At 42.1% G+C, this 13,142-nt stretch overlaps 1 protein-coding gene and 1 non-coding gene across 2 annotated transcripts in view; both read left to right on the forward strand.

The window, feature by feature from the left end:
* Window positions 1-13,142, forward strand: part of ANKDD1B (ankyrin repeat and death domain containing 1B) — a 68,562-nt gene that overhangs the window by 8,505 nt on the left and 46,915 nt on the right. The window contains 5 exon segments of the mRNA XM_088840207.1: window positions 740-843; window positions 3,231-3,329; window positions 8,005-8,024; window positions 8,026-8,089; window positions 8,188-8,292. Coding sequence (XP_088696333.1) covers window positions 740-843; window positions 3,231-3,329; window positions 8,005-8,024; window positions 8,026-8,089; window positions 8,188-8,292 — 392 coding nt within the window.
* On the forward strand, window positions 12,589-12,703 carry LOC129563659 (U5 spliceosomal RNA). Its single transcript, XR_008687399.2, has one exon. It is a non-coding gene; the product is annotated as a U5 spliceosomal RNA (small nuclear RNA).

A 13,142-nucleotide genomic window follows, 5' to 3' on the forward strand; every position in this document is an offset into this window, starting at 1 on the left:
CAGCTCCTTTATATTCCAAAATAACAAGAAACTAACAACAACAAAGAAACAAACAAACAAAAAACAACTCAGTAAATCCTGGAATCTTCTCTAAGCTATTTAATAAAACCTGCCATCTGAATATGTGTTATGTGTGTGACCGGTAATGTTCGTAGTGCATAGTAATATTAATGTTTCTAGTAAAAGTGAAAATCTTGTTTTCTCTCCTTTCATGTAAGTGAAAATAAAACATGTTCATCCCTTTTAACCTTCATTCGTGACTATTTATATGATGTGCTGTGTTTCATGGTTTTGTTTCTGTAGGTCTGGCATCCCACAGGGTTCTGCCGACAACAATTTTATATCTGTAAGCTTGTACAGAATATTTGGGCTCCTCCCTGCCTAATCTTGTACAAACATTTTATAAACAACGCCCCTTGAGAAGTCAGTGGCCACCCTCCAACCTCCTAGAGCTATATTCTGCATTGCTGACTTCAGGGTGGTCCTTGGGAATAATGTTTTGTTTGGGATAGGAAGATGTTTAAGGCTGTGAAAACACTTGCAGTGTGAGGAGAACATGGAATCTTGATAATACAGCTTTATAAAATATTGAAGCAAAGTTCCCACAACCAAAATAGCAGACTGTGAAAGGCTCAAGGCTGTTGTTTCAGGTTTTTAGTCCCAAGGTTTGCCACATGAGGTTTGCTTTCTCTTCAACCCTCTTCGATTCCCGCAGTCATGCTTGCTTGCTTGCTTTCAGAGCTGCCAAATGAGAGAAGCTTCCAGAATGCTGCTAAAAGCAATAATTTGTATCTTATAGAGAAGCTGTTTGAAAAGAAGGTTAATATTAATGCTGTGAACAATGTGAGCAGAAATCACAGATATGACAAGTGACAGCAGTGTGGGTTTACACAGTACAACTGAAATAAAAATAAAAATGATTCTGCTCAATGAGATGAGGGGGAGCTCTTTTGTTGGCAATTCAGAATGTTTAAGCTAATAGTGGAATCAAGCTGTAGAAGAGGCGCTGGGTGTTTTAATTGTTCTCATCTGAGGGGACGTGCCCAGGGTCTTTATGTGCAGCTGTGGTAAGTCTATGGGTGGGCAGTGTAGCCAGGTGTCAAGGTTATGGGCCTGGACTTGGTTCTGGATCATAGCCTGCAGATCACTTTGGCCTCACACATTCTGGAAAGGCAGAGCATCTTTTGCTACACAGTTCATCATTGTTTTCTCATCAGTGATGTGCTTTGTGGTTGGAGCCTTCCAAATTTAAAGTCCAGAAGAAAGTATGGGTTTGTTTTTTACTGCTTGCAGAATACAGTACCTCTGCCTGTTGGGCAGTGAGGCCTCTCCTGAGACCCAGCTGGGGAGGAGTCCCACTGCCAGAAAAATGGATTGCCTAATGCTTGGTTTTGTGGAGATTTCCTGACAGCCCCACAAGGGTTCATCAGAGTGAAGAGACTGGGGGCTGTCTCTGTTGTTTAGGACGATTTGTGGAGTGGTTCAAGGTGGGGATGGCAGAGGTGGGTTTGATGCTAAATGAAGCGTTAACTTTAAGAGACCTGCTTGTACAGACTCCTTCCAAGGAAAGTAGAAGGCTCTAGCAGTGTGTTCCATTGTTATATGATTTTGTAAAATCTGAAAAAGGAAGACATTTAAACTGCCATCAGTTAAGCTTTCTGATGCTGGCTTTAAAGAAACCTCCTGAAAAGTGTAAACTTCACATTCCGCAAAACCTGGATCTGTTGCAGGCAGTGAGTCATAGACACCGAGGTGTGCAGTGGCAGGCAGTTTAGCAGTTGTGTGTGTGTGCCTGTGAGGGGATTTGTGTGTCTGTGTATATTGTGTGCATGTCTGATATGTTATGTGTGAATATCTTGTTAATGATACATAGACATCCTAGAAAGAGTAGAAAAATGGCATTCCAGCAGAACAATTTTAGGAACAAAAAAGAGGAAAGGAAACAAGAAAGGAAGGGATCAAAAGAAATAAGCAAGGATCTTTGAAGGTAATACCTAGATCAACTGTTGAATAAGAAATCAATAATCACTTTTCTAAACAGCAGGAGATAGATCCTCCAATGTACCTTTCAATGTATCTTTCAATAACCCTTTGAAAATTTTTCCATATAACTTTCTAATATTTTAAACCATACTTTTATATAAAAGTACTTAATACACTAAAACTAACAGCCAGTGTAGCAAGTTATTATCAACTCCTGATGAATTATATTATAGTTTCTAATGACATCTTTTTTAGTCCTGTTTACAGCAGATTGCTGACATGGTTGCTTGTAGAGTTCTTTAAAATCGGTGATGACAAAGATGAAAAAAAAATGGAAGTGGTTTTATTGACTTATCTTGGATGCTATTTTGGTTTGTATCCTTATTCACAAATAAAGTTACAGGGGAGTTTATAAGCCCAAACTGGACATACTAGAATATAACTCTAGACTGCAAACAATAGCAAGTGTAGCTCATGTTTTGTCAAACTTAGTTTCTCATCAATTTAGCTACTAAGGAAATCAGATGTTTAAACAGTTCTCATATTTTTATAATAACTTATTAATGAGAAGCAAAGGATAGTAAATTCTTTGGAAGCGAAATCAATGTCCAGAATGTGGGAAATATGTGTTTTACTTACAAGTAAAACATCCTTGGTCTGAAGCGCATCAGACTGCCTCCAGACATCCTGGGAGCACCACATTGGCTTTTCTTTGAAGCAAAAGATAGTCATGCTTTCTTTTCTCTCTGCATGTCTTTCCTTCTTTCCTTCCTTCTCTCCCTCCCTTCTTTCTTTCTCTTTCTTGATTTGTTTGATTCAATACAATTTACAGTCCACAAAACTACAGGGGAAAGAGCCACATATGGACTGAACTTCTAGGAAAAGTTTTTGTTATGCATTATCAATATATCCTACCATTATTAATGATTGCATACAGGAACAATACAGCTTTTACACTCTAGTTGAAATCTATTATATTGTTACAATCAGTCATAGGTTATGCAGTGGATTTCAGCTTGATGTATACACTCCATTTGGTTGCTAAATTCTCTGATGTTATGCAATAGTAGAGAAATGTAAGATTATGCTGGATACTGTTCTCACTGCTTTTAAAGACAAGGCAAAGAGTAGATAATCAAAACACAAACACCTGGTTAAAAAAAAAATATGGCCATTTTAAGAACCAGGACTCTTAAGAAGGCGAAATAGTAATCAGATGACTGAAGACACAAATTATGTTTCCTCAGATGAACCTCACAGCCTTGCATTTTGCAGTGGGGACAAATCGTTTATCTGCTGTGGGTTTCTTGCTTAATCACAAGGTCAGGGTGGATATTGCTGATAAAGTAAGCCCATCATTTGGTAGAATGGATTCAGTTCAGTTCAGATCACTCGCTCAGTCATGTCCGACTCTTTGTGACCCCATGGACTGTAGCACGCCAGGCCTCCCAGAGTTTACTCAAACTCATGTCCATTGAGTTGGTGATGCCATCCAACCATCTCATCCTCTGTCATCCCCTTCTCCTCCTGACTTCAATCTTTCCCAGTATCAGGGTCTTTTCAAATGAGTCAGCTCTTGGCATCGGGTGGCCAAAGTATTGGAGTTTCAGCTTCAGCATCAGTCCTTCCAATGAACATTCAGGACTGATTTCCTTTAGGATAGACTGGTTGGATCTCCTTGCAGTCCAAGGGACTCTCAAGAGTCTTCTCCAACACTACAGTTCAAAAGCATCAATTCTTCGGCACTCAGATTAGAGCATAACTATTGTAAGGGAGAAATCTGGTCACTTGGGTTATATTTTCTCCACATATACACAAACTGTTTCCATTGACAGTATTCATTTTGGAAAGATCTCTTTAAAGACTATGCATGTCATGTGCTCTTTGTATTTGGTGACAAAACTGTTTCTTCATTACCAATAGGACTTAGGCTTTTGCTTATTTCCCATGTTGACCTTATGTCCAGTAGCATGCATTTGTAAGGATAAAATGGTTGCCCAGAGGATCAGTTGCATAACCCAGAGGTGAGGACTCTGGTTCAATGTGGGCAGCACCTCCAAGTCTGGGGAAGAGGCCGACGAGGTAAATGGAAGTTCTTACTCCAGATGTGGACAAAGGCTCCCAGGTTGAGGGCAGGTGGTGCTCAGAGGATAATACAAACATCTCTCAAAGCTGCTTTCAGTTCAGTTCAGTTGCTCAGTTGTGTCTGATTCTTTGTGACCCTGTGAACTGCAGCTCGCCAGGCCTCCCTGTCCATTACCAACCCTGGAGCTTGCTCAAACTCATGTCCATTGAATTGGTGATGCCATCCAACCATCTCATCCTCTGTCATCCCCTTCTTCTCCTGCCTTCAATCTTTCCCAACATGAGGATCTTTTCCAGTGAGTCAGTTCTTCACATCAGGTGGCCAAATTATTGGACCTTCAGCCTCAACATCAGTCCTTCCAGTGAATAGTCAGGACTGATTTCTTTTAGAATGGACTGGTTGGATCTCCTTGTAGTCCAAGGGACTCTCAAGAGTCTTCTCCAACACCACAGGTCAAAAGCATCAATTCTTCGGCATTCAGCTTTCATTATAGTCAAACTCTCACATCAGTACATGACTACTGGAAAAACCATAGCCTTGACTAGACGGACTTTTGTTGGCAAAGTAATGTCTCTGTGCTGTCTAGGCTGGTTATAAGTTTTCTTCCAAGAAGCAAGTGTCTTTTAATTTCATGACTGCAATCACCATCTGCAGTGATTTTGGAGCCCAAGATAATTAAGTCTGACACTGTTTCCACTGTTTCCCCATCTATTTCCCATGAAGTGATGGGACCAGATGCCACGATCTTAGTTTTCAAAATGTTGCGCTTTAAGCTAACTTTTTCACTCTCCTCTCTCACTTTCATAATGAGGCTATTTAGTTCTTCCTTGATTTCTGCCATAAGGGTGGTGTCATCTGCATATCTGAGGTTACTGATATTTCTCCTGGCAATCTTGATTCCAGCTTGTGCTTAAACTACCGCACCATTGCATTCATCTCACACGCTAGTAAAGTAATGCTCAAAATTCTTCAAGCCAGGCTACAGCAATACGTGAACCATGAAATTCCAAATGTTCAAGCTGGGTTTAGAAAAGGCAGAGGAACCAGAGATCAAATTGCCAACATCCGCTCGATCTTCGAAAAAGCAAGAGAGTTCCAGAAAAACATCTATTTCTGCTTCATTGACTATGCCAAAGCCTTTGACTGTGTGGATCACCACAAACTGTGGAAAATTCTCAGAGAGATGGGAATACCAGAGCACCTGACCTGCCTCTTGAGAAATCTGTATGCAGGTCAGGAAGCAACAGTTATAACTAGACATAGAACAACAGACTGGTTCCAAGTAGGAAAAGGAGTCCGTCAAGGCTGTGTATTATCATCCTGTTTATTTCCCAGCATACATCTCAGTAATCTGGGGCGTGTCCTGTTTTTTTATTTTTGCTTCTCCATACCTGAACTTTACTGAGAATAAGAGAAGACATTAATGCAGTTTCAGTGGCAGCCCAAATTACTGCTAAAAGGCTTATACACTTCAAAATGGAAGGCCCCCACAGAACCTCATTCCTTGTTTATTGATTTGTATGTTATACATTTATCAAACTGTCCTCCAGGTTTACAAATGCAATTGATCACAAGAGGCAAATAAGATGTTCTGAGAAGGCTTACTTTTTGGAAGGCACATTTACAGAAGTTATAGATGATTTTTTTAATATGTAGTACCATGTTTATTGGATTAAATACTTAACCATTTAATGTACAATTGTACTACTGTTTTTATTAGGGTCTGTTTTAGTTTAGGCTGATGTAAGAAATATACCATAGGCTTGGTGGTTTCCACAACAAACATTTATTTCTCACAGACCTGGAAACTGGAGAGTCCAAGATCAAGATGGTAGCACTTTCAGTGTCTCGTGAGAGCCACTTTTGGTTTTATTCACTCTCAGTGGAGAGCAGAGTGAGGAGTCAAGCTCTGCGTCTGTTTATAAGGGCACTAATCCAGTTCATCAGGGTTCCGCTCTCCTGACCTAATTAGCTCCCAAAGGCATGATTTTCAAATCCATCACATGGGGGATTAGACTTAATATATGAGTTATTGAGGGACACAAACATTCAGTCCAGAGCAGGGTCCTATATTTTTAAAAAATGAAAATGTATCAATGACAGAGTTTTTGAGTATTGGGTACCTGTCTCATTTCCCCTATAAACCCTGTAGGTTTTCTTGTTTTTATTGTTGTTTACCTTCATTTTAAAAGAGATTTAAGAATTTTTTTCAGCCTTGTTGAGGTATAATTGAAAAATGAAATTGTGATACATTTAAAATGTACATAGTGATGATTCAGTGTGTGTATACATTGTGAAAAGATTCCTCCCATCTAGTTAATTAACACACTCATCATCTCATTTCTCTTTCTGGTGAGAATATGTAAATTCTCTGCACTTAGCAAATTTCATTTATATAGAAGTCTTATCAACTAGAGTCACCACATTATACATTAGATCCTTAGACCTTATTTGTAGATTTTTTGACAGGGGTAAAAGAAAATAGAAAAGCAGACACATGAACTTACAGATAAGGATCCTGAGGCTTAGGGTTAACTAAGCTGAGCAAGACTGCAACCTTTGGAAGCGGCAGAGACAGAGTTTGAGGTCAGTTTGAGTCTACAGATCATACTCGCAATATCTGCTCCGTAGACTCCTTTAACTTGGAGCCTAGGGCTCAGGTCTCAATTTTCCCCAAGTGACAGCCCTTCATTCCCTCCTCCCTGAGATAACCAGTGTTAACTGCTAGCTATTTCCTTTCACACTTGTCTGCCTGCTCATCTGGTGTACAAGTCTGAGTCCCCCAGCGTCACTGCGGGTCAGTAGGTCTTGAGCAGACTCTCAGCCTCTCTTATGCACAGGTGTGTATACACACACTTACATGATTTCATATAGAGAGTGTATGTTAAATATGTCAGCAGAGTTCTTTTTATAGCTTCAGTCTCCTTTGGTTTTTCTTTTTTTGCGTAGCTTCCTCTTCTCCAGTAACTGCATTTAGTAATGTAGGATCTGTGTGTTTATTTCTGCACTTTTTCTCTTGCAAATAAAATCATATCCACATTGCTATCTTTCCACCTACTTACCCACTTACAATAGATATAGATACATACGTAAACACATATGAGTTTTTTGGTCATTGCTTTTTTTTTTTTTTTATAAAAAATGGGATTGTATTATATTTTCTCTGCATCTTATTTTCCACATTTAATAGCTACCTAATGGAAATCTCTCCAATTGTTATAGCCCTAATTCATTATTTTTAATGCCTGCATGATGTGGTGAGACTATTCCCTGATTTGTTCAGTGTTCCCATATTGATGGACATTTATTTACCTTGCTGTCAGTTTTAAGGGTTGCAGTTAATAACCTTGTTTATATAATATTAGGTCCAGAAATTTATTTTCAAGGGATAGAGTCCCAGGAGTGGGATTGCTGGTTGTATTTAAAATTTTAATAGATATTGCCAGATTGTTTAAACTGAAATGGTTTCATTTCCACTAATATCTTAAGAGAGTGCCTTTTTTGGTCCTTGTGGATTTGTAAGGATACTTCATATATTATAGAAAGTAATCATTTATTTAAGTTATATTTTAAAAATCTATCATTTGTTTACTGACTTTATCAACTTGTTCCTTTTATAACTTTTGAATCAAAACACCATACATTATAATCTAAATTTTCTTCTAATATGTTTATTGTTTCTGTGTTTTTTTTGTATGTATGATATGATACAGGATTTAACTTTGTTTTTTTTCCAGATGATGAATCACTTGTACCTGTATTACTTTTAAATGTATTCAATTTCCCCACAGAATTGAAATGTCACTTTTGTTGAATACTGAACTCTCTCATTTCTTGATCTTCAGCAGTTAGGTATTAACCTGGCTTTTGTTGGCTGAGATAGTGTGGTGGCTCACTCAAGTGTTGGGTTCCTTCCTTCTCTTTTCTTGAGCAAGCATGGCTTGACAGTACTTCACCAGAAGTCTCAAGAGCGTGCTCATGTTGATTAGAGCTGGAGCGGACCAGAGAGCCAAGAGGCAGGTAGGTATGTGGATCACACCTGGACATAAGCCGTCTCTCACAGTGTAGGAGGGGGAAGATTACAGAATAATTACCTCCCCTCCCCTGGCTCTCTTTAGGATGGGATGAAGGCCCTCCACTTTGCAGCTCAGAGCAGTAACATGCGCATCGTGGACCACCTCATTGACGATCTGTACCTGGAAGACCTGGTCCAGCCTGGTGAGGTGTGTTAGCTGTGGGTCTCAAATAAACCCCACTAGATCGCAGTGTCTTCCTGTCCCTGCTGGAACTACCAGAGCAGCCGGCACACACGGGCTGGCCTGTAGCTGACTCCTCCCTCACTCTGGCAGACCACAGAGCAGAAGGCAGCTATCCTTGCTGGTGGCGGCCTTGGCCCCTGCATGTGGGGACGGCAGGAAGTATTGAAGAAGCAGTCTACTCCCTCATCCTGGCCACGGGGTGGACAGCATCCACCCTGTGTGGGTGTCCGTATCTTACTCTGTGATGCCTGGCCTTTTGGGAGTGTACTTGACCCAAGGCTGTGCTGCAATGAGCCATGGAGTCCAGTGCAATTGCACCACACTTGTCTCTATTTTTTTCTTTTCATAAGAAGCATGGTAATAATAATAACAGCTGCAGTGGCTCTAGTGGTGAAGAGCCTGCTTACAATGCAGGAGACATAAGAGATGCGGGGGTTTGATCCCTGGGTTGGGAAGATCCCCTAGAGGAGGGCATGGCAACCCACTCCAGTATTCTTGCCTGGAGAATCCCCATGGACAGAGGAGCCTGGTGGGCTACATACAGTCCATGGGGTCGCAGAGTTGGGCATTACTGAAGCAACTGCGCACCACTCATTGGATATTGGTCGGTGTGCTTGGCCCAGAGGAAAGCTGTGTCCATACATTGTCTCAGTGAGAGGTCTAGAGCTTGGCACATATGGATGCTTAACAAATCATCGCTGAATGAGCACTTTATACTGTTAATCCCCATAGTAATCCTATAATGAAGAGATATTTTTATTTATATTTGAGGAAGTCGAGGCTCAGAGAGACTAAGTACCTGGTCTCAGATCCCCAAACTGGAAGGTGACAGAGCCAGGTTTGAATTCGGATCTGGTGACTGCAGTCACCATGCTGTACTGTCTCCCTTCTCAGAGGACAGTGGGCATTGCCCATGCGCTAGGGAACAGCCCTTTCTAGGCTTTTTCAGGCAGTATCCTCTATGGGGTTGGCATTTGGATTTCAAATAGGACCTCCTCTTCACTGTACCTGTTGAACTTTATTCTCCATTGAAGACTCTCTAGAAGTTAATCAGCAATATTCATTTTATTTCATCTCTTTTAGGAACACATTTTTTTTGACATCAATCTTAAAAATAATAACAAAAACTTTTGACAAATGAAGTCTATAAATTTCTTTTACTTCTTCTAATTACGACTGAGCAACTATACATTTTATAGCTTGGAGGCAGACAGACTTGGGCTGAGGTCTGGGCATATATTCAATATGTGGGTTTAGCAAGTCCTCCAACTGCAGAAGTCCTCAGTGTTTGCCCTGTGCAACGAGAATAACAAAACCTATTTCCTGGTAGCACCGAGGCATAATTTTGAGGGATGTCTTGACCTCCACATCTCTTTTTATCAGCAACATCTCCGTTCTTTGATGTAAATGATTTTCAGACTTCCTCAATCTTATATACAGAAACCTCTGCCTGTGAGCAAAATGGCCAGCCATTCTACCACCCCTTTCCAATCAGACACCAACACTAAGCCGTTCCATGGAGCAATATCAAAGCAGCCATTGCTGGGATGCTTAAATGAGTTAATGACTACAGAGCACTCAGCAAAGAGCCTGGCACATGGTAAGTGCTCACTAAATGGTCATTACTGTAACCATTATTATAGGGTAAAATGCTGTCTGGTTTCCTCAAACTGATAACCATCATCAAACAGCATTTAATGTCAGGATGAAGAAGTCAGACATTCCAGTTTGATCCATGCTAACTAGGAGTGTGGCCTACGATTGAATTCCATTCAATTCAAGTCAGCAGATGTGTGTTCGTAGCACGTTTTGTATGCGACACAGGCCTGTGTTCCTTTTCAGTGGGCTCTGGATGCTTTCATGGGAGGCAGCTCTGTGTGGGGAGGATCAGACAGGCTGAGGAGGCTCAATGACCAAAGCAGGTTTATAGGGAGCCTTCCCCACTTCTGCAGCTTCTGCTGGCCTTCCTGTCTGTTATCCTTCAGCTGGCTCTGAGTTTGCCCTGTCCCACTCCTCTCCCTCCAACTCTGACCATTTGTTGGGGAAAAGACCAAGGAACCCTGACTATGCAGAGCCAGGTGTTCAGCTGAGAGATGCTAAAATGAAGCTGCATTGAGAACCATATGCAGAATGAGCAAATCATGAGTCCCCTGGGTCATCTAGGGAGAGGAGTCTCTGAGTCCCATTCTTAAAGAAACCTGGATTCATCCATGGGAGAGACGGTCTGTCCTTTTTCTGAGATCTGTGAGCGGGGTCAAGGATATTAGCTAAAGCCAGGATATTAGCTCTGGAACTGGGATCCAGAACTCAGGGTCCGTTAATTCATTGTTGGGAATCACATTTGTATTTGCTTAGAGGTATTGTGGAGCTCATGAAATGCACTGAATGGAAAAGACTGCTCCACCTTCACAGATGCCTTTCTTGCCCAGTTTCTTATCCACAGAAAGTGACTGAGAGCCTGTATACCTGCCCAGAGTTAGTAATCCTTCTCATTAGCCTTGGAGGGAACTCCAAAAGCTCAAGAGGAAAGCCGAACAGGGAGGAGGATTTTATTATCGAATGGATTTAAGTAGGGCCAGAAGAAATTGGGTAGGATGGCAGAGATGGAGGCCACTGGTCAATACTTTGAGGTTTCTCCCAACTCTGTAGCTCTAAAGAATATGTGGCCCCTCCAGAGGAGAGAAATTAGAGCAGCCAGGAGAAGTTAAGGGTTAAGTAGTCTAGATATTTTGACTCTATGTGTAACTTCCACCTAGCGATCAAAAATAAGTACTCAGACCAAAAAGTTTGGAGAGGGAGGGACACTAAAGGGAACGGCCTTAGAGGCCACTCATGTATCTTTGGATATTTACAAAGTCTGGTGGTACAACATTAGGTTGGTGTCAGCTGTGTAAATAGAGGAACTTCCATTGGTTTAAAGGAATCTCTACAGGAACTCTCTAGAGGTCCAAATGCAAAAAAAGCTCTTCCTTGTTCAGAAGGCTGGAGATAATGAGCACGAGCCTCTGAGAAGACAGTTTCTGCTGTGGACCTCTGGTCCACACCTCTCAGCCTTAGATTTCATCAAACCTGCTGCCTCTCGTCTGGGGAGAAATGACCCAGCGGCTCCCACTCACAGCAGTTCCACGACTTCAGAAGCAACGCACTGCTCTTCCAGCACTTTCTGCTGAATGTTCTTTTTCTCTCTCAAATATCCAGTTATGCAGGGCCCCACTGCTTTCCACTGTTGCTGAATTCAGCTGTGAATTCCTCATAGCAGGGTGAAGGGGAATTTCATGAGGAAGATGAGCCAGGGCACTTCGTGCTGCTCTCCACCAGGCTCCTCTCCTGGGAGGCGCTCCCGGACCCTCTCTGGCATCCGTGTGCGAGGGGACGGTCAGGCTGGACTTCGGATGCCCAATGGCTGTTTGTGAGGCTTTAACTCAAGTCAGTAACTTGTCAAATAACCCTGCTGCTGCTGCTGCTGCTGCGTCGCTTCAGTCGTGTCCGACTCTGTGCGACGCCGTGACGGCAGCCCACCAGGCTCCCCCGCCCTTGTTGTTGTTTTTTTGTCTGCGCAGTTTGAGGGGTCTTAGTTCTCCACCAGGAAAGGAACCAGCAGTGGTGAAAGCTAGAGCCCAAACCACTGGACCCCTGGGAATATCCAAGTTCCAATTTTAAACAGGACACGGCTATGACGTTTTCTCAAACGGCAGAATATTCCAGAGTGTCCATCTTGGACGTGCACGGTACAAACAGACAAAACACCTGTGCGCCCACCACGCAGTTCAAGAGGAAGGAAACTGCCAAACTTTGAAAACCCTCAGTCCACCGAAGGGCGAAACCACGGTCATGAATTTTGTGCCAATCACTTGCTTCTTTCTTTTTCAATTTAACAGCAAAGTCTGTAACAGAACTCAACCTCAGACACACATACACAAAACCCCTGAAAGCCGGGTCTCCGCCGGTGCTGCGCGCGGATGCCGGCGGCCAGGCCGCTGCAGCGCCCCCAGCGCGGACCCGCAGCGCCGCGCGCAGACCGCGCTTCCGCGGGAGAGGCCGCCCACTGGCCTGATTTGCATACCGCGCGCGCGGCGCGCCGTGCTCGGTTAAAACGCCAAAGCGTCACGCTTTCCTTTACCTGTGCTTTCTAAAGTAGACCCTTGTTGACAGAGTGAAGTAGGAATGTTTGTTCAGGCACTGGCTCTCGGTGTTAGCTAGTCACTATCAGTGATCTAGGAGTTTCTTTTACCCGAGCTGAGAATGACAAGGCTGTAGGTTATACTCTGGTTTCTCTTCAAATCGCATAAGTCTTTCGCCTTTTACTAAAGATTTCCGTGGAGAGGAACAATTTTGAGTCTTAACTAATTTTTTGAGGCCTTGTTTCGGCAAGGCTACTAATATTGGTTAAAGACAGACTTATAATGCTTTATTAGTAGATGTGCTGTTAGTGAGTAGCAGTAACTTATAATGCTCTATTAGTAGATAAGCTATTAGTGAATAGAAGTGAACTTCTTAAAGTGCATTTTTTTCCCGTGGGTTTTGGGGCATTATGATAAAATTCTCAGTGATGAAAGTGTATGGGTGTTATCTTTAGTCAGTTTATCTTGTGGATGAGTTGGTGCTTTGCATCAGATGGCCAATATTTTGGGATTTCAGTTCAACACTGGTCCTTCTGATAAAAAGTGAGAAGTGATTTTCCTTGAGATGGGCTGGTTAAGTTTTCTTACAAAGAGACTCTGAAGAGCTTGTCCGAACACTATAGTTAAAAACCATCAGTTTTTTCAGTGTTCAGCTTTCTTGTATCGTTCAATTCTCACACCTATACATGATTA

Source organism: Moschus berezovskii, chromosome 9 (genome assembly GCF_049115385.1).
Source record: "Moschus berezovskii isolate FMDL1 chromosome 9, NW_MosBer_1.0, whole genome shotgun sequence".
Classification (NCBI taxonomy): Eukaryota; Metazoa; Chordata; class Mammalia; order Artiodactyla; family Moschidae; genus Moschus; species Moschus berezovskii.